The 21,663-nt window shown below is 33.7% G+C and overlaps 4 protein-coding genes across 9 annotated transcripts; 1 reads left to right on the top strand and 3 right to left on the bottom strand.

Moving 5' to 3' along the window:
- Positions 1 to 2,650: 2,650 nt before the first annotated feature.
- On the bottom strand, positions 2,651 to 4,905 carry LOC118049531 (pentatricopeptide repeat-containing protein At5g66520). Its single transcript, XM_035059547.2, has one exon. The coding sequence runs from the start codon at positions 4,720 to 4,722 to the stop codon at positions 3,331 to 3,333; it is 1,392 nt and encodes a 463-aa protein (XP_034915438.1). The 5' UTR covers positions 4,723 to 4,905; the 3' UTR covers positions 2,651 to 3,330.
- Positions 4,906 to 5,074: 169 nt separating this feature from the next.
- Positions 5,075 to 8,102, bottom strand: LOC118049530 (transmembrane emp24 domain-containing protein p24delta9). 2 transcript variants are annotated; one of them, XM_073405739.1, is made up of 5 exons: positions 7,682 to 8,102; positions 7,304 to 7,355; positions 7,146 to 7,219; positions 6,077 to 6,153; positions 5,075 to 5,681 (listed from the first exon to the last, which is right to left on the bottom strand). In XM_073405739.1, exons 1-5 carry the CDS (start codon positions 7,883 to 7,885, stop codon positions 5,537 to 5,539), a joined length of 552 nt encoding a protein of 183 aa, XP_073261840.1. In that variant the 5' UTR covers positions 7,886 to 8,102; the 3' UTR covers positions 5,075 to 5,536. The 2 variants fall into 2 exon arrangements, with proteins under 2 accessions (XP_073261840.1, XP_034915437.1); XM_035059546.2 differs by having other exon boundaries at positions 7,146 to 7,355.
- A 1,806-nt stretch (positions 8,103 to 9,908) lies between these two features.
- On the top strand, positions 9,909 to 17,014 carry LOC118049528 (phosphate transporter PHO1 homolog 9). 5 transcript variants are annotated; one of them, XM_035059544.2, is made up of 14 exons: positions 9,909 to 10,237; positions 11,545 to 12,175; positions 12,434 to 12,773; positions 12,870 to 12,918; positions 12,996 to 13,067; positions 13,166 to 13,295; positions 13,476 to 13,596; positions 13,757 to 14,015; positions 14,157 to 14,261; positions 14,342 to 14,386; positions 14,614 to 14,763; positions 14,912 to 15,190; positions 15,269 to 15,408; positions 16,693 to 17,014. In XM_035059544.2, exons 2-14 carry the CDS (start codon positions 11,596 to 11,598, stop codon positions 16,781 to 16,783), a joined length of 2,361 nt encoding a protein of 786 aa, XP_034915435.1. In that variant the 5' UTR covers positions 9,909 to 10,237; positions 11,545 to 11,595; the 3' UTR covers positions 16,784 to 17,014. The 5 variants fall into 5 exon arrangements, with proteins under 5 accessions (XP_034915435.1, XP_034915433.1, XP_034915432.1 ...); XM_035059542.2 differs by having other exon boundaries at positions 11,538 to 12,175; XM_035059541.2 differs by having other exon boundaries at positions 11,521 to 12,175.
- LOC118049529 (SPX domain-containing protein 4) lies at positions 16,690 to 20,811 on the bottom strand. Its single transcript, XM_035059545.2, has 3 exons — positions 20,305 to 20,811; positions 18,091 to 18,256; positions 16,690 to 17,951 (listed from the first exon to the last, which is right to left on the bottom strand). Exons 1-3 carry the CDS (start codon positions 20,617 to 20,619, stop codon positions 17,467 to 17,469), a joined length of 966 nt encoding a protein of 321 aa, XP_034915436.1. The 5' UTR covers positions 20,620 to 20,811; the 3' UTR covers positions 16,690 to 17,466.
- Positions 20,812 to 21,663: the final 852 nt, after the last annotated feature.

Here is a 21,663-nt window from a genome sequence, read left to right as displayed (position 1 = left end):
ACTCATCATCAAATACTATTGATTAATAAAAGTGAATTAAAGTCGGTCATACAATTATTTTATTATTGTTATTAAAAAAATTATGACTAAATTTTCAAATTTGAATCTGAATTTTTTATTGGCATTTGTGATCAAATTTGGATCTATTTTTCATGAACCATAGAGTTTGAACAAGTGTAAGCGTATGATATTTCACAATTCACTCAAATACTTGGTACAACAATATACAGATATGATCCCATGTTCTAAATTAATTAATTGTATTCCTGGTAGAGAGTTAATCAATGGCAAATAATTATAAGAAACCTAAAACTATTTAATCTTTCAATGTTTATCAAGATACAAATTACTGTAGATTAAACAATATAAAAATAAAATTATCTTTACCAAAAAAAGTTTATCATGCAATTGAGGGTATAATTGTTTTTTTTCATGAGATATATTTGTCATTAAAATAATGATTGAGGAAAAAATGGTCCATTTATTTTTTGCTATAGTATAAATATTAATTTGCTCTTCAGAGCATAAATTTTTAATCTTTGGATAGAGGATTCTTGTCTTTCAAAAAAGAAAAAAAGTGAAGTTATAGTTTTGTCCTTGGGAGGGAAAAAATATACATGTATTGAGACACTTCTCCATCTTTTTAAAAAAAAAAAATAGTGAAAATACAAATTTTTAACCTTTGGATGGGGGATTCTTATCCTTCGTTTAATTGAATTCTTTTCAAAAAAACAATTCAACATTAAATTTATTAAAAATTGAGTTATGTATTCTTCATGCTGGTGTGACGCATGTCGTCAATGCTGAAGTGGTTTATTGTTAGTGAGGTTCTTCTTCTTCTTTTCTCTTTTCTCTTTTCTATTTCAAAAATTATAGGTTAGTTCTCTTTGTTATTGATATTCCAACTTCAATTCTTAAATTTTTTTTTTATTTTTTTTCTTAGCTCCATTGTAAAAGTTTAATTATTTTTAATTTTATCATTCGATCTCAATTTGTCTTCTATTATTTTCTTAAAATTTGTTTCTTATTCTTTTATTTATATTTTTTTTGTCCTTTTTGCAAAAGGTTTTATTTATTTCAAATTTCATCCTTTAATCCTAAATTGTTATAATATATATATATATATATATATATATATATATATATATATATATATATATATCAGTTAGGTCCTTATTCTTTCTATTTTTTTTTTTTTCTTGACTTTTTTGTAAAATTTTTATTGATTTTTAATTTTATCCTTCAATCCAAATTTATGGTATATTTGTTTTTAATTTGGTCCTCATTCTTTTTAATTTTATTTGTCTTTTTTTAAAAAGTTATTTTTCTTTTTCATTTCACTCTTTAATAAAGAATTGTAGTTGCCCTTTAAGTTATTTTTTATTTTGGTTTTTATCCTCGTTATTTTAATTGATATTTTTTATTTTGGATCTTCTTGTGTGATTTTTTTTTTTCTATTTTCATCCTTTAGCATTTGATTTGTTGGGGATTGAGTTTCATGGTTTTTCATTTATTTATGGTACTTCTAGTTAAATGACTTGATTCATGGGTTTAAAAAGTTAACAGGGGTTGATATCCCTTTTTTTTTTTTTTTTTTTTTTTCGGTTTCATCATTTACTATTAGGTTTTTTTCTTAAAAAAAAAATTGGCTTTGTGATTTTCTTTAATTTCTTTTCAATTGAATTATCTTGATTTTATGACCTGGAATGCGAGTCTGATAGGTTAACCTGGACTGACTTGGCTTTTATTGATAAGATTACATGTTTATTATGCTAATTCAGGTTAATTTGTATCGGTTTTTTGTCCTATTTTTACCAAATTTTATCTTATACTTAATTGGCTAAAAATTAAACAACATCATTTTTTCACTCATGGAAATTTTTTTTCCCAAGTTGGTCTTTTTTTTAAAAAAAAAAATTTACCCATTTATTATTGTTTTTTTTTTCTAATTAAAACAAAACCAACTTATTTAAACATTTGACACTATAATCCAAATCATTGAGTTTTTTTTTTTTTTTTTGAAAAAAAAAAAGGTGATCGTGAAACCTAAACATTATTTTCTACACGCGTGGCGTACCCCCTGCGGACATCTAGCACAGGCTATACAAGATCTTGTAAGATCATGTGTTCCGCTTTCAATGAGTTGGAACTAGCGGTATCAATGACTTTTGCATCCCCCTTCCATAATCACATCAGGAAAGCTAGGTTCATTTCCAACACCACAGCTTCTTCAATTTCCAATGCTTCAAACATCTTTGCCTCTTGCTTGGAATCCATATAGAACCTCTGCTTATTGCCCCCGCCGCCAGTGCTTTTGACAAAACCACCATCACAGATGATACTTTGCAAGTAACATTTCATGTATTCAATTGTTTGCATACATACTCTTCGTATAGTAGTACCCTCCAGAAACTAATCTTTTCATTCGCAATTTAATCCCATTTTGTCATGAAAACTACGACTACAAACTTTTAACCTTGACTACTGTACAAAATCTCAATCACTTGTCACTAAATTGATTCATTAATACTCCATTTTCTCTGTTTTACTTTCCTAATTCTATAACAGATCATGCTAAATGCATTCTGATAAATAAACATTGCTTATCGGTGTCCCCCCCCCCCCCCATATTGATAAAGAAGATGGGATAAATATATTAGTTGTTAAAATCTTAACAAAATCGACAATTATGTGATCCTACAATGCTAAATTTGACCACGGGCATCCACGGGACAACAACATCTGACTGGCTATGGATGCCTCAAGTTTACTTCGCTAGTCTCCCACACTTGAATCAATGGCCTCACTCCTAACCTTTGCCCCGTGAATATCTTTCCTATGCCCAGAAGGAGTATCTTAAATGATGGTTGGTGTACTGTCTTTGTCATCTGGATTCTAGAGCTATTTTCTTGAGAGAGAAAAAAAACATGTATGCGGGGATGACATACAGTCTTTGATCTAGCAGCTTCTCCAATAGTGTTTGCAGAACTCAAGCATTATGTTTCATTCTCAGAACAGCCCTCATATGATGTATTTCCAAAATCAGCAGTCCTGATCCCAAAGACGTCAGCCTATTAGAAACCTCGCTCCAGATAGCCTTTTGATTGATGATTAACACCTACCAAGAACACAGTCAAAATTGTTGAGATTGCTGCAGGACTGGAGCTGAACTTAGGCATGATTTATTGATCTCCTGTATCTTTACATTCCTTACAGGATGTGAAGTGCATCCCCACCCAAATACATCCTGGATTTTTTCTTGTTAAACCTACCATCATTGCTTGCTGCGTCCGATTCACTTAACCTGTTCGACCTGCGGCGGCATAAATATCATGAAGTATAGTACCCTCCATCTGGTTTTAACTCTAATAGCTTCTTCACAACCCTCTCCCCCATATACTCATCGCCATGTTTTCTACAGGCTGCAAGCAAAACTCCCCAAACAACGTCATTGCTTGGTAATGGCATGTTGGAAATTAATTCAAATGCCTCCTCTAACCACCCTGCTTGACCTAACATATTTACCATGCAACCGTAATGTTCAATCCTTGCCTCAATTCCATGGTCTCTCTGCATACTCTCAAAAAGCCTGTATCCTTCATCAACCAACCCCACATGTGCGTATGCAGTTAAAACAGCTAAGAAAGTTACCCCATCAGGTGCAACCCTATAATCAAACATGCGACTAAATAAACCGAATGCATCTTCAGGGTTCCTGTTGTTAGCACATGCAGAAATCATTGAATTCCATGTAACCAGACTCTTCCTGCTCATGCTATTGAACACCTCCCACGCTCTATCCATACATCCACACTTTGCGTACATATCGATCAATGCATTACAAAGTGAAACCATCCATCCAAACCCATTCTCATCAATATAAGAATGCACACTGTACCCCATTTGCAAATCACCCAAATTAGTGCACGCTGAAATCACACTAACAAGAGTGACCTCATCTGGTCTCACACCTTTGTCTAGCATAGTCATATACAACTCTAATGCCTCCCTCGAATACTTAGCTTGCGAATACGCAGAAACCATAGTTGTCCAAGAAACCACATCCCTCTCTGGCATCTGATCAAAAACCCATCTTGCACGCTCTAATTCCCCAGCCCTTACATGAGCTAAAACCAAACCCGACCACGAGACAACGTCCACTCCCACCGTCTCATCAAACACTCTCCAGGCTACCACGGGATTCCCCCTCGCCGCATACAAATGTATCAACGCATTTCGAACAAACAAATGCGAAGAAAACCCAAGCTTTAGCACGGCCCCGTGTATCTCATCGCCCTCTACGACCAATGGGAGGTTACGGTTTATATTCACTCTCACTCTTGACCGCGCTTTTATCAAGAAATTGAAAGTGAATTCATCTGGGTCTACACCATTTTGCCTCATCTGATTAACTAAATACAAAGAATAAGAAGGGATAGAGCTTTTAGCGTAGCCACGAATGAGGGTGTTATAGAAGAAAGTATTTGGATGGGGCAATTGATCAAACAGACGCTGAGCGTAGGCTAAATCACCGGAAGGTGAAACCGCAGCGAAGCGAAGCATCTTGGCAAGGATAATGGAGTGGTCGTGGAGGCCTGTGAGTAAGGAATGGGCGTGGATCTGCTTGAGGCGGGACATAGAGTTGCAAGCCTCTGCCATGGAAATAAGAGCGGACGCCAGGGTGAGAATTGGCTTGCATTGTTGGTTGTTTGGCGGGTGCATTTAGGTGGCTTGCTATTAGCTGAATTTTGAAAGTTTGCGTGGGAGTAAAAGCTTTATATATATAACATGGATCTATTTTTCAAGTCATCTTTGCAATAGTTCAGGGGAAGTATGGTATGCGGAGGTCTCTACATGTGTTTTTAGTTTATTTATTTTCGTGTTTATAAAATATTTTTGTATTTATTTATTATTATGATAATTATTATTTTTAATATTAATACATTAAAACCAATATGAAAACACACAAAAATTAATTTAAAATAAAAAAATAAAAAATTTTAATATTTTTAAAACACAAAACAAACAAACTCTAACATAAATTAGAAGCATCATCGAATAAAACTTGTTTCAATAAAAAAAAAAAAAACAAAATTTATAATTTAACTGCTAAATAATAAATTCCTAAAATAAAATCCAGAATAATCACACTATTAAAACTCCAAAATAAATAAAAACGAGTTCTCATTGTTGTCGTTAATTCTCCATCAGTCAGAGGAGATCCCATATTCAAATCCTCCCTCCTCCAACGCTAAAGAAAATGCTGCAACTCAAGTAGATAAACTTGGGAGCTCCTTCAATTCAACTACAGCACTGGTTTTCAACTAATTAATATTCAAATACATGCTGAAAATGAGATAGAGGTTATACTTTCTATTGTCAACATCTCTCAGCACTAAGAACTGCATGGAATCAACAAATTTGTTAGCGATGCCAGTCCTTGAAGTTTAAGATTGAGGATATAAAATGTTAATAGTTAACTGCTGAGAATAAATAGTTTGAGATATAAGAAAAAAGGGTGATTAAAAAAGCAGAGCTACAGCAGCTTCTTCCTCTCAAAATGTGACTTCAGATGCCAGAGCTGTAAACCAGCCACAGATAAGCAAACCACAAGTGAAAGGAAACTAAGGCCAGCCATTTTGGAGTTTGTTGATTGATTAAGCTCTTGCATTTCTTCTTCCCTGGATCACCAACAGGGAAAAGGAAAAGGCGAACATGAAATCTAGAGTAAAAGTAATGCTTCTCTGTCAAATGAATAGCAAAAGAAAGAAAAAAAACCAAGGAAAACTCTTAAGATAATAACGCCCAAGAACTTCGTTTTCATGAAAACAGAGTAGATAAAAAAGTTTTCTTTTTGGTATCTGAGGGTTATTAATTTAACCAAAGATTTATTTGGACTCTCTCATTGGAAAACTGGCAGCATCGACCGTGTAGCAGCAACATATTGAAAAACAATCAGTGACAGCAAACTAGAAAGAGTGTTGAAATGCATGGTATCATGAACAACCAGTACCACTCACCAACCTATCCAGACACGATATGAAGGCTTGGCTTAATAAAGTAATGGCATTCATACCTCACACGAAGATGAAACATCTCTTCATTAATAGATGTGACAGTATCCAGTAATTTCTTCAACTCAATTTCCATAACCTAGAACAAGAGAAATTATGCATCTACCAAACATATTTAACAGGAATACACAATATTTAATAGGATGCCCAAGGATAGAAATAACATTTTAGGAATGGAGTTCCAACTGCCAATGGAAGATTAGAATATTCCATACAAAAACTAAACCAGTTATTCACAAAGTACATTCTTAGCAATAGCATACATTTGACATCCTGAGAAGATAACATTTGTAACAGAATTAAAAATCCCCTTGTGATCTAAATGCAAAACTGGGCATCAGAGGGCTTTTAGTATATTTCCTTTTTGCATGTACTTGTTATTTCATGTCACTACCTTTTGATTATTGGTTCATCATCCTAACAACAATTAGACACTCAAATTCCTTGGCCCCAAAAAACCTGATCACTTATCGACAGCGCCATGAAAGTCAAAGAACCCATTCAAAAGTAAAAAAATAACTCCAGAACATAACCCAGAGCTGACAAAACTGTTTATTCCTATCGGTTATGGTTGGAAGATAATGTGAGTAGATGGTACTTGAAGGATTCCTTAAAGCATTAATTAAATAAGACACCAACCTTTTAACCCTTTTAAATTGTTGATCCTCACCTTCCACACTCACCCCTTTCTATGACTGATAATACCATCTCAATTTAAAATGTCCTCCCCACGCTCAATTCACCCAGGTCTAACTAAGAACCCAGCTCATATAGCAGATAATGCTCGCAAATGCATGATCATGCTATACTGTCCATTACAGTTGTAGAAGATAAAAATGATCAGTGCATGTAATAAAATAATTTTACCAAAAATACCATCAATAATGAATCAGCAAATTCAAAAGAGCTGTACAAAAAAGAATTTTTGTCACCAAAACCACCCAAAAATAGCAATATACATTCAGCAAAGCAAAAAACATTTCAGGAGCAATATACAGGAGTAAACTTTATGAACAAATTATCATAAAATGTCAAATTAAACAGAAAATACAGGCCAAAACAATCACTTACTTCAACTTGTTCCTTCTTAGCAATCTTAGACCAATCCTTAGCAGCAACACCAGTTTTCCATTCAAATTCAATAGCTACAGTGGTTTCTGGTTTGTGATCAGGGGCCGTAAAGCAAGTAGTGTAATCACCAGCCTCAGCTGCAGTAAATGCAAAATTACCTGAATCCACCTGATCCCCATGGTGATAATTGTTCCCATATGGCGATGTCACCTGTATCACCGCCACCATTACCATCGCCAAATTTGACGCCAAAAATCACAATAAAAAACCAAAAACAATAATTATTTATTACTTGGTTAGCATTGCACTAATGTCCCCAACAAATCTAATTGCAATTTCTCCACGATAAGATACGTTTCTAATATCAAAAAGTTTGATTTTTTTAATTTATTTTATCAAAATACAGACACAGACCCAGATATGCAATTACAGATACAAACCCAGATATGAACAAAAAATGCAAATATGTATAAATTTAACAGAACATTTTTTTTTTTTTTGTAAATGGGTTTAAGAGAGTGGAATTGAGAGATTACCCTGACATTAAGCTTGTGGGTATCAGGGAGAGGATAACCCTCATTAGGATTGACAGCATTGTACTTTCCAACAGTAATTGCGCTGTTCTTTATATCCTCTGATATGCATTTTGTGTGTCCTGATTGCAGATCAAACCTCATCGATTCTGTAATTGTCAAAAACAACCCAAGAGTTGTTATCATTAAGAGATTTGATTTCGACATTTTTTTTTTTCAAAGAAGCAAAAGGGAGCTCGAATTTTGGATTTTGAGGTGTTTCAAGGTTTTTTATTTGAGCTTTGAAAGAATGGGATATCTGCTTGTTTTGTCGTTTTAAGGGTCTTGTCTGCGAAATGTAATGCCTGGAATCCGGATTCGGCTTCTCAAACTCTCTTCCGACGTTATTCCGAGGGTGTTCGGAAGTTTGATATTTATTTTTTAAAATGTATTTTATTTTAAAATATATTAAAATAATATTTTTTTTAATTTTTAAAAATTATTTTTGAAATTAAGTAAATATTAAAAACATATTAATTTAAAATAAAAAAAATTTTAAAATTTTAAAATTTTTTAAAAAATATTTTCCAAATTCCTTTGCTAATGATAACCAACGACAATTTATCATGTAAAGGTAATTGTATATGTGTTATTCTACATTAATAATTGTGTTATTTTAAATTGAGGGTAAGTTTTCTCTTATTTTACTAAAACTTATTCTTATTATTATTATAAAAAACTTATTCATCTTATGTTTGGCTATTAAAATTATAAAGTCTTGTGGAATTTATGTTTTTTTATTTAATGATAAAAAAATATTTTTTTATATTAGCATAGTTTTATTTTTATTTTCCAAATTAAGAGTGAGTTTTTCCTTCAATATTATAAGATTCTCATACTGCCATGTTAAATCCCAAATAAATATATTAAAAAAAAGTTGTGTGACCTGGAAAAAAAAGAGACTAATCCTCTAATCGTGCAAAGAAGTAGCTGGTTTGAGGAAGATCGTGATTGATTCGCTTGGAGAGGGTAGCCCTGATTGAAGATGTTGGCCAATCAATAAAAAGAGATAGTTTGAGAATATTTTTGTTTGGAATTTGTATATTCACGTGTATTAATTCTTTTGCGTGCCAACCTATATATATATATATATATAAAAAAAAGAGAGAGAAGAGAAAGGATAACCTAACCATTTGATTGTTGGTCAAACAGTTTGGATTATTTATTTTTTTTAATTATTATCAAAGTATTATTCAAAGCATCCTAAGTCATTTTTCATACCTAGCCTAGTTTGGAATTAAAAACTTTTACTTTTTTTTGTATTCTCAGATTCAAGTTTTGTGATTGCTAATATAATGGCTACTAGAAACTTATATGATTATTAATTTTAAAGTTTGTTGGATTAGTCGAGACGCACGCAAGCTGGTTTGAAACACCCATATTAATAATAAAAAAAAAAATATAGGATAATATGAAGAACACGAATCTATGTTCATTCACTTGGCTTAACCAGCTCCAGTTATTTTCATACTTTATTTTGATCAATTTATCTTAACAAGAGATCAGAATGTGAATATGCAATTTGTCCAAACAACTAGCATCAGTTAAGTAATGGTGGTATTAAAATTCAAAAGTTTTTTCATCTAAACAATTGACTCGTTCATAAGACTGCGACTTGTACATAGAAAAATGATAAGTGTTTAGACTTTAGATCCACTTGATGACCCTGTAGACATTGTTCAAGTTACATTAATTTTTTTATTTATGCCTCCAAAATTAAAGTGTTTTTTTTAAATTAATATTGGTATTCAAATCAGCTTATACATAACTTAATTAATCTTATAAATTTTAAAACTAATGATTATATAAATTTTTTAATGAACTGTAAAATTTATAAAACTCAAACGGATAAAATTAATTACCTAGCTAATTATATGTTATTGAGAGAGAAGGTTATCAAGGTTAGGTATTAATCTTGTTGTCAACAATTAATTTTCAAATATAACGAAATACAACACTGCTCGTATTTCATTATCATTTATGAGAAGTAGGGAATCCCATAAGACAGATGGTCCCTTGTTCAAACTTAGGCTTCCATGCGGTCATGGGAGGTCCCATGCATGTTTTTCCATGCGGGAGGCTGTTGGCTCTTCGATACATGCATTGTAATTAATTCTCCACCTACCTTTTATAGTTAAGCTTTTAATGATTAATTTTTTCATTTGTTTCTTTTTATTTAATTCTCTTGTGACGAGAGAGAGTTTTAAAATATTGTAGAATGGTAAAACTAAGAGTGAGAGGACCACAATTTAGCTTTCTTATTACAGGCCTTCCACCGTCCGTCGATGAAGGACTTGTAGCCCTGCTGCTCGCCGTTCGTCGATGAAGGACTTGTAGCGGACTTGTAGCCCTACTGCTCACCGTTGTAGCCCTGCTGCTCACCGTTCGTCGATGAAGGACTTGTAGCCCTGCAGCTCACCGTTGTAGCCCTGCTGCTCACCGTTCGTCGATGATCAAAGTTATACAACCCTAGTTTATGCCGCCTATGCTAGTTGCTACTGCCTCTGCCTTTGCTTATAGGTATGGTTATATGCACTTTAATATCTACGAAAGAGTGAGAGGACAATAATTTATAACAAGGAGAGAATATATTGCTCATCTCAAAATTTTCAAAATTTTTATTTTTATTTAAAATTTTATTTTATTTATTTTTTAGTTTCTAAGTTTAAAAGATAACATAGAAACTTATTGGAAAATGATAACACTATTCCCCAATACAACCACTAAAAAAATATATTTATATCGATGAGTTTTTTTTCTTTAAAAGAGTTCATTAAAAATGATTTTTCTCTTTCTGAACATGATAGAAAAGACAAATTAGATTTATGTTTGATTTTTTAAATTTAGTTGATTTTTGTTTTTTTTATTTTTTAATGGTTTGTGGGTGTTACCTATTTGAAAAGTTAAACTACGAAATTAAAGTCGATTTAATGTATCATTATCTGAATATTTTTTTTAAAAGATTTAATGTTGAATATTTTGATAAAAGACTAATTATTTAGGTTATTTTTAAACCTGTTAAGTTGGCTATGACATGCCAGGATAACTCTCACATGATTTCAAGGTAAGGGAGAAATCAAGTTGAGAGATTTTAAAATTAACCTATTAGGCTGGGTTAATGATAACGCTAAAGAGTTCTAAGATAAACGAAAACGAATAGGTTTTTTATATGTCAAAACCCTTAAAAATTAAAGACACCATAAATATACAAAGACTCAACAAATACTTAATTTTACTTATTCATATTTCCACTTATCAAAAAATTATTATAACCTTTTATATAAAAAAACTAAAAACCTTAATAATACTTAATAGAAAAAAAAACCGGAAAAAATAATCCCTTTACATATAAAAAAAAAAAAACCTAAAAAATATTCCCTTGATATTAATTTTCAAAGTATGCCTTGCTTTTGCATCGTAGGAAACATGAAAGGGGATGTGCTGTTTGGTAGCTGGAATAGACCACCGAATAGAAACATAAAAATCCAAGAAGAAAAAGCTTAGCTGTTTCTTTCCAAATAACAGGATTTTTCAACCGTAATCAAAGGCTGAATATTCATGATTTCCTTGACCAACATGTCTCGTCTTCAAATGGAATATTTCCTATTTTCATTTGTTATGTTTCCAATATCTGGCATTGTGAAAAAATAAATTAATATATATATAAACATTCAAGCACTTCCTGCTAGTTTTGCGTGATTAAAGACTAATGCTATTGCTAATTGCTTTATATATATATATGAAATGGGAGTGGAAAATTGTACTTGCTGTGTCAGAAGCTTCTTCTATCTTCTCTTGATCAGTTGGTAACAATCATTAGACCATAGGCCAAGAACAAACATCGGTCATCTGCAGAATCATTTTGCTTTCCAAACAAGATGAAGTTTGGGAAAGAATTTGCAGCACAGATGGTGCAAGAATGGCAGGAAGCATACATGAACTACAACCATCTCAAAACAATCTTGAAAGATGTCTTGCGTTCCAGAACGCTAAGAGGCGCACCGTCACCTGTGGCAGCAGCAACCTCACATGGTTCTTTGAAGAGAAGGGTGTCACTCTATAGAGCATTTAGTGGCCTAACAGGCCGGTATAGAGGCTCACCAAGAAAGAGTGAAGATGAAGTGATACTAGTAAGTGCAGTCCAAGAAAATGGAGGAGATGAGCATTACCAGACCATGTTTCTCAATGCATCAGATGAAGGAGGAGAGAAAGAGCTTGTGTTCTTTAGGAGTCTTGATGGTGAGTTTAACAAGGTAATCAACTTTTATAAGAACAAAGTAGAGGAAGTGATGGGAGAGGCAGATGATTTGAGTAAGCAAATGGATGCTTTGATTGCGCTAAGGATCAGGGTGGATGATCCGGTTGTTGGTGGGTCTAATATTGCGAATCTTGCCGTCCCTGGTTTCTCCTCAGTGTCCGCATCGGTTGTTCATCCTCCCATCAACAGCACAAACCCAGGTTAGAGAGATCTGCGCTGAGTCTTGAAAGAATTATGCTGTTTTCTATAATTCCCCACCCCCCCTTCCTCTCTCCGAAACAGATGTTTTGTTCCAAGATTTCCTGATATTCAATAAAGATGGATAGCATTTAAAGGATATTTAATTTAATTTCTAAAGAGATTGTTGGTAGAGATAGATTGTAGCACATTTTGGTTTTGTTTGCGCCAAATGAATGATTATACTTGAATCTAAGTTCTACACGATTTCGAATGTGAAGGTTGGTCACGTATGGAGGTGATTCAAGAGGTTGAGATGAGCGCAGAAGCAAATTCAGAGGATAGTAACAGAGGGACCAACAACGAGAATTCCAATACCCAGAGGAAAACCAATGGATACAAGAAAGATATGAAGACCTTCAGACCGGCTTCGTTAGAAGTTCTGGATCATGTTAAGATCAATGTTGAGCCTGAAACTCCGGTGTCCACAGTAAAGAATGTCATCTCAAGTTCAAAATCAGAGTTGTCGTACAGCAAGGAAGAGCTGAGGAAGGCAGAAGAACTTATGACTCATGCTTTTGTCGAATTCTACAGAAAGCTTCGACTTCTAAAAAGTTACTGGTAATTGTCTTTCCTCCTCTCTGTGTATAGAGTTACCAGAAAACATAATACTTGAGTTTTCAACACAAGTGACTGAGTTACTGAATGGTGTAACAGCTTCTTGAACCAATTAGCATTCTCCAAGATAATGAAGAAATATGACAAGGTACTGTGGATTCTGTATGCAGCAATTAATCTTAACTGGAGTTCTTGGTATCAATTGTACTGTCTTTGTTATTGCAGATCACTGTGCGAAATGCATCCAAGTCTTACTTGAATATGGTGGACGATTCTTATCTTGGCAGCTCTGATGAGGTTAGACTACTAGGGAATACTGTTTATTCACTAGAGTGGATTTCTTTTTTTGAATTTTCACCGACTTTTCTTTTTTCTTCAATTTGTTCCCCGCACAGGTTACAAAGCTCATGGAAAGAGTGGAGGCAACCTTCATCAAGCATTTTTCAAATGGGAATCATAGAAAAGGAATGAACACTTTAAGACCAAAGCCTAAAAAGGAAAGACATAGAATTACATTTTCAATGGGTAAGATATGATTGTGAATCTTATAAAGTTGCATGATGCTAATGTAGGGTTGAGATCATGCGCAAGAGTACCTCTAGTGATGATCAATCGCCACTTCCGTAATTTTTCTAAGAAATCTTGAATATGAAACATAGGCCTTCATATATGCTTTTCAACAGTTGAATCCTTCTAGGTCTGCAGGTTTCTTCACAGGATGCTCAGCAGCGCTTTTGATAGCACTCGTTGTGCTTATACATGCCAGGGATATCCTCAATAGTGAAGGAGGTCCTAAATATATGGACAACATATTTCCACTTTACTCGTAAGTCGTGGTGTTTACAGTGAAAATCACAGTATCATACACATTTCCGCATCCAAAGGATGGCATCCTTCAAGCATTTGAATGCATATGCTCCTTTCTTGCAAGACTTTTGTATGTTTCTTTCTGTTTTGTATAATAATTTTGCTTCGCTTCACTGCAGATTGTTTGGATTCGTTGTCCTGCATATGCTCATGTATTCTGCTAACATTTACTTCTGGAAGCGTTATCGGATCAATTATGCGTTCATATTTGGGTTTAAGCAAGGAACAGAACTGGGCTATAGAGAAGTCCTCCTCCTTGCTTCAGGTCTTTCAGTGCTTGCATTGGGTGGTGTCCTCTCAAATTTGGATATGGAGATGGACCCAAGAACAAAAAGCTTCACAGCAATTACTGAATTGATTCCTCTGGCCTTGCTCACTGTATGTAATCATCTATACGCTGCACTTGATTCATTATCTCATTTGTTCGAGGGCAACTTTCTTAGTTAAATGCTATGTTGTGATTAACTTGTGATATAATAACATTTTCTTTCCAAGCCTGAGCCTTGTTCTTATTTGCAGCTTGTGCTTGTCATCATCTTCTGTCCTTTCAATGTCATATATCGATCGAGTCGGTACTTTCTGATCCACTGTGCTTTGCACTGTCTTTTCGCTCCTCTTTATAAGGTAACATGATTAAGAAATCCCAGAGGCATAACAATATACTTTCTCTTACAAAACTCAAGTTTTCCTTTTTGCTTCTGTAGGTTACCCTGCCAGATTTCTTCTTGGCTGATCAGCTTACCAGTCAGGTGCAGATATCTCCTACCGTCTCTTTTTTACTCGATGCTAGATTCCACTATTTGTCCATGATTTGATTTTAGATAAGTTGTCTGGATGTTGTCACTACATTTATTACCTGGTGACAAACTACCGACAGATGTGGTTGTGGCTCCTAGACAGATGCCAAAGCAGTTTTCTTCATAACCTCTCAAAAGATATGGTCTAATTCGTTAACGTTTTCTCTATCAAAAACCAGGTACAAGCTCTCAGGAATTTGGAGTTTTACATTTGCTACTATGGTTGGGGAGACTTCACAACAAGGACGAACATATGTAGTGGAAGTAAAGTTTTTGAAAGCTTCTACTTTGTCGTAGCAATGATTCCATATTGGTTTCGGTTCCTTCAGGTATATATGTTGCTGTTGAAGCAAGAGTTCATCTATAGCATCATTCTTCTCCAATATTTCTCCATCCTTTTCTTCTCTGTTCTCATTCTTGATGCATAATGCCATGTTCTTGAACATTTTTTTCTGACAATAGACTGCGGTGTTTTAGTGCCTTCGCCGCCTGTTTGAAGAGAGAGACTCAGGGCAGGCATACAATGGACTAAAATACTTTTTAATAATTGTCGCTGTGGCCGCGAGAACAGCATATGATTTGAGAATGGGAATGACTTTGAAGATATTTGCTGCAGCCACTTCAGGTGCTGCAACGATTATGGCTACATATTGGGACATTGTAGTTGACTGGGGACTTCTTCAGCGAGATTCAAGAAACCCATGGCTGAGAGATAAACTTGCTATTCCTAACAGAAGTGTTTACTTTGTAGCAATGGTAACGTGTTACATAGCTTAAATGTCCTTCTTCTTCCTACCGCCTGCTCATTAACCCTAACCCATGGGAGATTTGCAGGTGCTGAATGTTGTCTTAAGACTTGCATGGATGCAGACAGTGTTAGGGTTTAGACAAACACCTTTCTTGCACAGAAAAGCCTTGACAGCAATTGTTGCATGCTTGGAGATAATACGCCGTGGCATTTGGAATTTCTTCAGGTATGATCCAACCCTTCCTGCTCCTCCATTCTTGCTATTTTCCACCAGAAATTGAAGAAAAAGAATAACTCGTTGAAGTTGCGATAAAAGTGGTTAGATTTTTGACTTCTTAGGTTCAATGTTGTCGGAATTCACTGTTAGGTGGCCTAATTTGTGACAAGATTCTAAACAATTAGGTGGGAAGCAGAAGCCTTTCTTGCAAATGTATGAACACTTAAGTTAGCTTTTTCTAAGATTACTAACCCTTTAATCTACCCCATTTTTCTGCCTTAATAAATGCCAAGCATGCAAAGTTTAGCAAGTGGGTCGGATATTTTTTTTATTAATAAAAAATTTAAATATGTAAATTTTTTCAATGTGTTTTTTTACATAAAAATATTTATTAATTATTCATAAAAAAACAAAGTATACACTCGTTAATTAAATAAATTAAAAACTAATTGTGTAAATAAATAAGAAAAAAAATCATTAACAATAAATAAAAATAAAATTGAAAAAATTAAAAGATAGATATAGATCAAGATATTTAATTTTGCAACACTAGCTATTTAGCCGGTTGTGTTTAATAAATTTATTTATTAAAATTATTTTTTATTAAATAAAATGATAATAAAAACTGACACACATATAAATTAATTGAATAAAAAAAAAGAAAAATAATGTGCAAGACTTCAAATATTAAAAATATTATTCAAAAATAAATTTTTATTGTTTTTAAAAATAAATTTAATCTATATAAAATGAAAAATAAAAGTGTGTATCATACTAACTTCTTAAAAACTTATACACATAAAAAACAATCACTACTTAAAAAAAGCTAAATAATCAAAAAACAAACTGCAGTAATTTGATGATTCATCTCTTTATAACCAGAGATTGAAAAATAATATAAATAAATTTTTGTATTAAAAATGGATTTTGAAAATTGAAAGAGATCTAAGTTATATAAATTGTGTTATTTTTAAAGATTGAGAACATATACGTGTGTTTTGCAAAATCCATGCTACGCCACTGATTTTTTTTTAATTTTTTTAGTCTTTCTTTTTCTAATTCTATTATTATTTAAAAAATCAAAAGCAATTAAAATTAAATCTGCTTAAAAAACTTTTAGAGCTAAAATGAATGGTTAGAAAATAAACAATAAATCGAAATTATTTTGAGAACACAATGTAGATCTGAGCAATTCATCCACACTAAAACCTTTTTAGTGTATTCTATATAATTATGTAAGAACGTGGTGATGCATTTGACCATTGAATTCATGTTTTGGTTTTTATGGAACAGGCTGGAGAACGAGCACTTGAACAACGTCGGCAAATATCGGGCATTTAAGTCGGTACCCCTGCCTTTTTACTACGAAGACAAACGTGTATAGACATGTAAAGCAGAGAGAAGAGTTGATGATGGAGGACAGAATAATACAAGTACCAAAGTCACATGCATGCACCATCTTTCTCTTTTATTGTCCATTACGTTGTCTGTGTGTGTCGTCGGTAGACTGGAGATGTACGGTTGAAAGGGAAATATTGAGAGGACAGCCACGCGCATGAACTAGAGAGTTGCATACGACAACTAATTTCTGTGATTATTATTTCATTTGCCTCGATATGCCCACCCTCATGAAGCAAATCCTACAAGTCTAGAGGAATTCCTGTATTCAGTTGAAAACAATAAATAAATAAAAATTAAGGAGAACAAATGGGTGACGATAATGGTGCCATAGAATGTGCAGTGTCATGATAATGGACATAACAATTGAAGGCTTTATTCCCAAACATGAATTGGCAGACCCAGCGACAGGGGAAGCAGCAAACGATAATCAAATCCTGCATTTGAGACCAGAATTTACTCGAGTTTCCGGGAAATATCAGAATCTCCCTTAACACATGAATATGTCCTCTCCCGCTAGATTATCTGCGCCAAGAAAAAACATCTACAATTTTATATTTTGTTCGCAGCTTATAGCACCTGGGAAATAATGATACACGTTGATTATCCAGCTTCCACCAATTGAAAACTTCGTTTCAAAAAAAAAAGGGGGGGGGGGGGGGGGTATTGTTAAACAGAATGCACATCTTCTTGATCAATCTCCTCTCCATCATGCATTGTGGCTGAAGAGTTTGAAGTTGAGTTTGCAGCTGTTACAGCACCAGTACTTTCATCATCCTGGATCTTGAAGAAAGATGAAAATGATAGTGGATTGGAGGTGGAGCTTGCCTTTTGAAGGCCTCGTATGGCTTTCATGGCTGCAAGGGTGCTGCGATATATGTCGATGGTTTCCTCCCCAAGTGTTGTCGGAGGCCCAGGTGAGATACTTGTTGTGTTATTCAGAGATGGATTTGATTGATCTTGTACGATGTTGGTCGATTCAATGACTTCTGCCTCCAATGGAAAAAGGAGCTCAAGATTATCCTCGCATTCATGGACCAACCTTGTTAGAGGCTCTGTTGTGAAAAAAGGCTGATGAAGGGCAAGTTGTGTGAAAGGTAAGCGCAACAATCCTCCTGTCCTTTTATCATACTTCTTCAAAATCTTCACTAACCCTATCAAAGGAGAAAAACATTGAATATTGTCTTAGCAACCAATCTATATTTAACCCATAATGTTTGATACAATACAAAAGTCATTAGCTACGGTGCTTGTAGACAGCTAGGTGTAAAACAATAAATGCATCTGCAATACCTGCAAAATTTAAGGAGCTATAATTTTTTAGAAGCACCATCTCTCCATGAATGGTGACCAAGTCTTTACGAATATCCATCATTTCTTCACTAAATTCACTCTCTGATGTAAAAACTCCATCCTTGCTGCTATTTTCCTTTAGACTTTCAATTCTTTCCTTCAGCTCCTGTTGAAATCAAATATACGATTCAGTAAAGAAACACACCAGCATGAGTGCATAGCAACTTATAACTCTGAACACGACAGGTCACGTATAAACATACACAAAATTCTTCAGCGATTTGTTTTTTTTTTTTTTTTTTTTGGCAATGAAGACTTTCTAACAAATGTACAGAAAAAATTTGGTATTTCAAGCATCCCAGTGGCATAAACAAAGATTTAGTTAGAGCTAAATTTATATTACCAGCATGAGTTTTACAATATTCTATTAACCATGCAAGCATGAACACTGAGGAAGGAGAGTGGTTTGGTGTGGATTTTGTTGCATGTGATAACTAGAAGAGGAATCTGCTTAATTTTTATTGCCAAAGTGCTCAAATATTTAGTATAAAAAATATGACTATCACACCGTGCTATGTAAATTTACTATAATGAGTAACCTGGCCATAAAGGTGGTAAAAGGATGACTTATCACTCAGGAGAGGAGAGATCTTATTGGTTCTAGGATAATTTTTCCTGTTTCAGTTCAAACAAACCAGAATAATGATCCATCTCTTCTGCATCGTCTTAACACTGTTTAATAGCAAAGAAGGGTGATGGTTCGAAACTGTGCTATGATTTCATCATGATTATATAATTAGCTAAATCTTGAGACCGCTGTATTCTGTTTAATATTGGAAAATCTTGCGAGTAATGGACATTGTACATTATGAAAAGACATGCTTGACACTAGAAAGGATTAGAAGCATTTTCCCATCAGAAAAAACCTGCTCAGAATTCTGGTCATTAAAGTCACATAGTTTTGTGAGAATGCATCGGGAACCTTAATATCAAAGGACCCTCCACGAGTTGGCATCTTCTTACAACTTCATGCAGTATGAGCATGACATGACCTGGCTAGTTCTGTAACGATATGGAGGTGATTCTAAAGACATCAAATTGTAAGCAATAAACCTAGCATATGCTTTTAATACTGATAAATATAAAATTATGTTTCAGAGACACTGAAACTAAGATTAATAAATAAAACACAGAACAGTTGCTCCCAACTGCATGGGTTTGGCTGCAAAATTTCTTCTATGGCTCCTAATATTATTCACAAATCACAACCCCTGGCTAGTTCTGTAACGATATGGAGGTGACTCTAAAGACATCAAATTGTAAGCAATAAACCTAGCATATGCTTTTAATACTGATAAATATAAAATTATGTTTCAGAGACACTGAAACTAAGATTAATAGTAGCTAAACAAAATTTCTTCCATGGCTACTAATATTATTCACAAATCACAACCCGATCTATTCTAGATTATGATACAACATGTTCCCTCACCGCCCCCCTTTTCTTTCTCATTTACGATCTGCTGGCCCTCTTAGCAACTTTACTATCCCTAACTAATCTCAAAACACATGCGGTCAAATGAAAAGGGAAAAATCATCCAGTCCAATCTGTCAGTTATCTTTTCTGCATGATCAGAATTCTCATATATTGACGACCTGGCATTTCATTTGAATATCCTCATTTCAGCACCCTCAATTCCCTCAACTGACTTCCAACAATCCCATTGTCACCTATAATTGACGATGGTTGGCCTTATAACTATACTACAAAATACTCTGCTCTACTTCAGCAAGTTCCACAAACTGGAAAAGATATTCTTAACTTTATCAAGCCCCTCCAATCCCATCGACAATCTCCTCTTCACATACTGTCTGACAACACCACCCAGCACTACCAGGGAAAGGAAAGCCACTCACTTTTATGCGTCTTTTTTCCTTGACATCCCACTATTCTCCTGTTCCAATGAAGTCACGATGTCTTCTCCATTCTACTCCTCTCCTGATTATTCAAAAACTTACAAAACCCTTAAACCAGACCTATGAGTTCGGATTTACCAAACATGCATATGGGAAAAACGTTAAAAGCCACCATCAAACCACAATACCTTAAATTCCCAGAGCTATAATAAACAAAAGCCTCGAAATTAAAAACCCACATGCACAAAGCTATAAACATGTAAAACAAAGAAAGAAAAGAAAAATCAAGAAAGAAACCTGAAGGCGTATAACAAAGTCTTCTTCTTTATCAACATAGAAATCATTGAACTTGTCAAGCTCTTCATTAAGAATTCTAACAAACCATTCTTGCAAATCCACCAAAGGCCTATTAGTATTGCCATGAACATCACCAGTGAGCGGAGGAGGGTGTGGATGGAGTTGAAAATTAACGGGGCGATCAAGGTTGAGAGAATCAACGGTGGGAGGTAATTGTTTGAGGAGTTTCTTGAGGGGCTTGTAGCAGAGAAACTTGTCCCTCCACTCAGGAAGGGTTTCTTCTAGGTGGGTCTTGAATTCTTTTCCAAACTTCATGGCTTGATGGTATGCTTATGGATTTGTGCGGTGCTGTGCTGTGCTGCATTCCATGTATTTGTAAAACAAAGAGACAAAGAGCATCAAAGTGTGTATAGTAAGGGGAAAAAACCCATGATAAAAGAATCCTAAAGGGTAAGGAGGAATTTTGGAATATTTGGAAAGTGGATGGGAGATGCGACTTAAAAAAGATAGAGGAATATGCAGGCTTACAACTATATATATATATAAAGATGGATTAAATAATAGATGAGACTTGTTCAAAATAAAATAACATGTAAAAAAATGTTTTGATAAAAACTGTTTGATCTAATCAATATTAAAATCTCTTGATCTAGTTTCTTGTTTATTTTGAATTAAAAATTATTCCACATAAATAATTATTTTAATTTAATCTAATTGATTTGACATGTTTAAATATAATAGTTTAAATTTTTTAAAAAAATTAGATAATATCTTTTGGATTTTGTGGCTTGGAAGCCTTGGATCACATACTCCACTAACTTTAACAATGCTGTTTTTTTTTTTATTATTATTTAATAATATGATAATAAAAATACACTATCAACTAAATACAAACACTTATTTGATGTTATGATAATCTAAATTAAAAAAATATATATAAGTAATTTAAAATTAAAAAAATAAAAAAAAAGGAGAGGAACCACTCCTCTAATGGTCATGTTCTTTTAATAATTTAATTTAATCTACAGACTTATTAATTAAATAATATTGGCTTGTTCTTAAAATGTGTGTATTATTTTAAAGTTAATTAAAAATTTGTTTTCCAAAATAATTTTTTATATCAAAATATATGTTAATAATATTTTTTATTATTTTTAAAAAAATTATTTTTACATCTACACAAAATGATTTGTAATTTAAAATTAATAAAAAAATAAAAAAATTAAATTTTTTTCAAAAATATTTTAAAAAAACAAAAATAATAATACCTAACCACCCGTCACTTCACCAAAATTATCGTCAGCTCTCTTATTTCCAAATCTAAAAGGTAGTCCGTCATCGATCGATGGTTCCTGAGCC

Source organism: Populus alba, chromosome 17 (genome assembly GCF_005239225.2).
Source record: "Populus alba chromosome 17, ASM523922v2, whole genome shotgun sequence".
NCBI classification, from domain to species: Eukaryota; Viridiplantae; Streptophyta; class Magnoliopsida; order Malpighiales; family Salicaceae; genus Populus; species Populus alba.
The sequence above is the reverse complement of the archived record's forward strand: the minus strand, read 5'-3'. Positions and strand labels throughout refer to the sequence as shown.

Bases quoted from the DNA above. Each gene is read 5' to 3' on its own strand.
- LOC118049531 (XM_035059547.2), bottom strand. From the start codon at position 4,722: ATGCACCCGCCAAACAACCAACAATGCAAGCCAATTCTCACCCTGGCG.
- LOC118049529 (XM_035059545.2), bottom strand. From the start codon at position 20,619: ATGAAGTTTGGAAAAGAATTCAAGACCCACCTAGAAGAAACCCTTCCT. The intron at 18,257-20,304 runs GTTTCTTTCTTG...TGATTTCAACAG, and splicing joins ACTTTGTTATACGCCTTCAG to GAGCTGAAGGAAAGAATTGA. The intron at 17,952-18,090 runs GTATTGCAGATG...CTCCTTTGATAG, and splicing joins TAGCTCCTTAAATTTTGCAG to GGTTAGTGAAGATTTTGAAG.
- LOC118049528 (XM_035059544.2), top strand. From the start codon at position 11,596: ATGAAGTTTGGGAAAGAATTTGCAGCACAGATGGTGCAAGAATGGCAG. The intron at 12,919-12,995 runs GTACTGTGGATT...TTGTTATTGCAG, and splicing joins TAATGAAGAAATATGACAAG to ATCACTGTGCGAAATGCATC. The intron at 14,262-14,341 runs GTAACATGATTA...TTGCTTCTGTAG, and splicing joins TTTTCGCTCCTCTTTATAAG to GTTACCCTGCCAGATTTCTT.
- LOC118049530 (XM_035059546.2), bottom strand. From the start codon at position 7,885: ATGTCGAAATCAAATCTCTTAATGATAACAACTCTTGGGTTGTTTTTG. The intron at 7,356-7,681 runs GTAATCTCTCAA...GCGGTGATACAG, and splicing joins CCCACAAGCTTAATGTCAGG to GTGACATCGCCATATGGGAA. The intron at 6,154-7,145 runs GTAAGTGATTGT...CTCTTGTTCTAG, and splicing joins CTAAGAAGGAACAAGTTGAA to GTTATGGAAATTGAGTTGAA.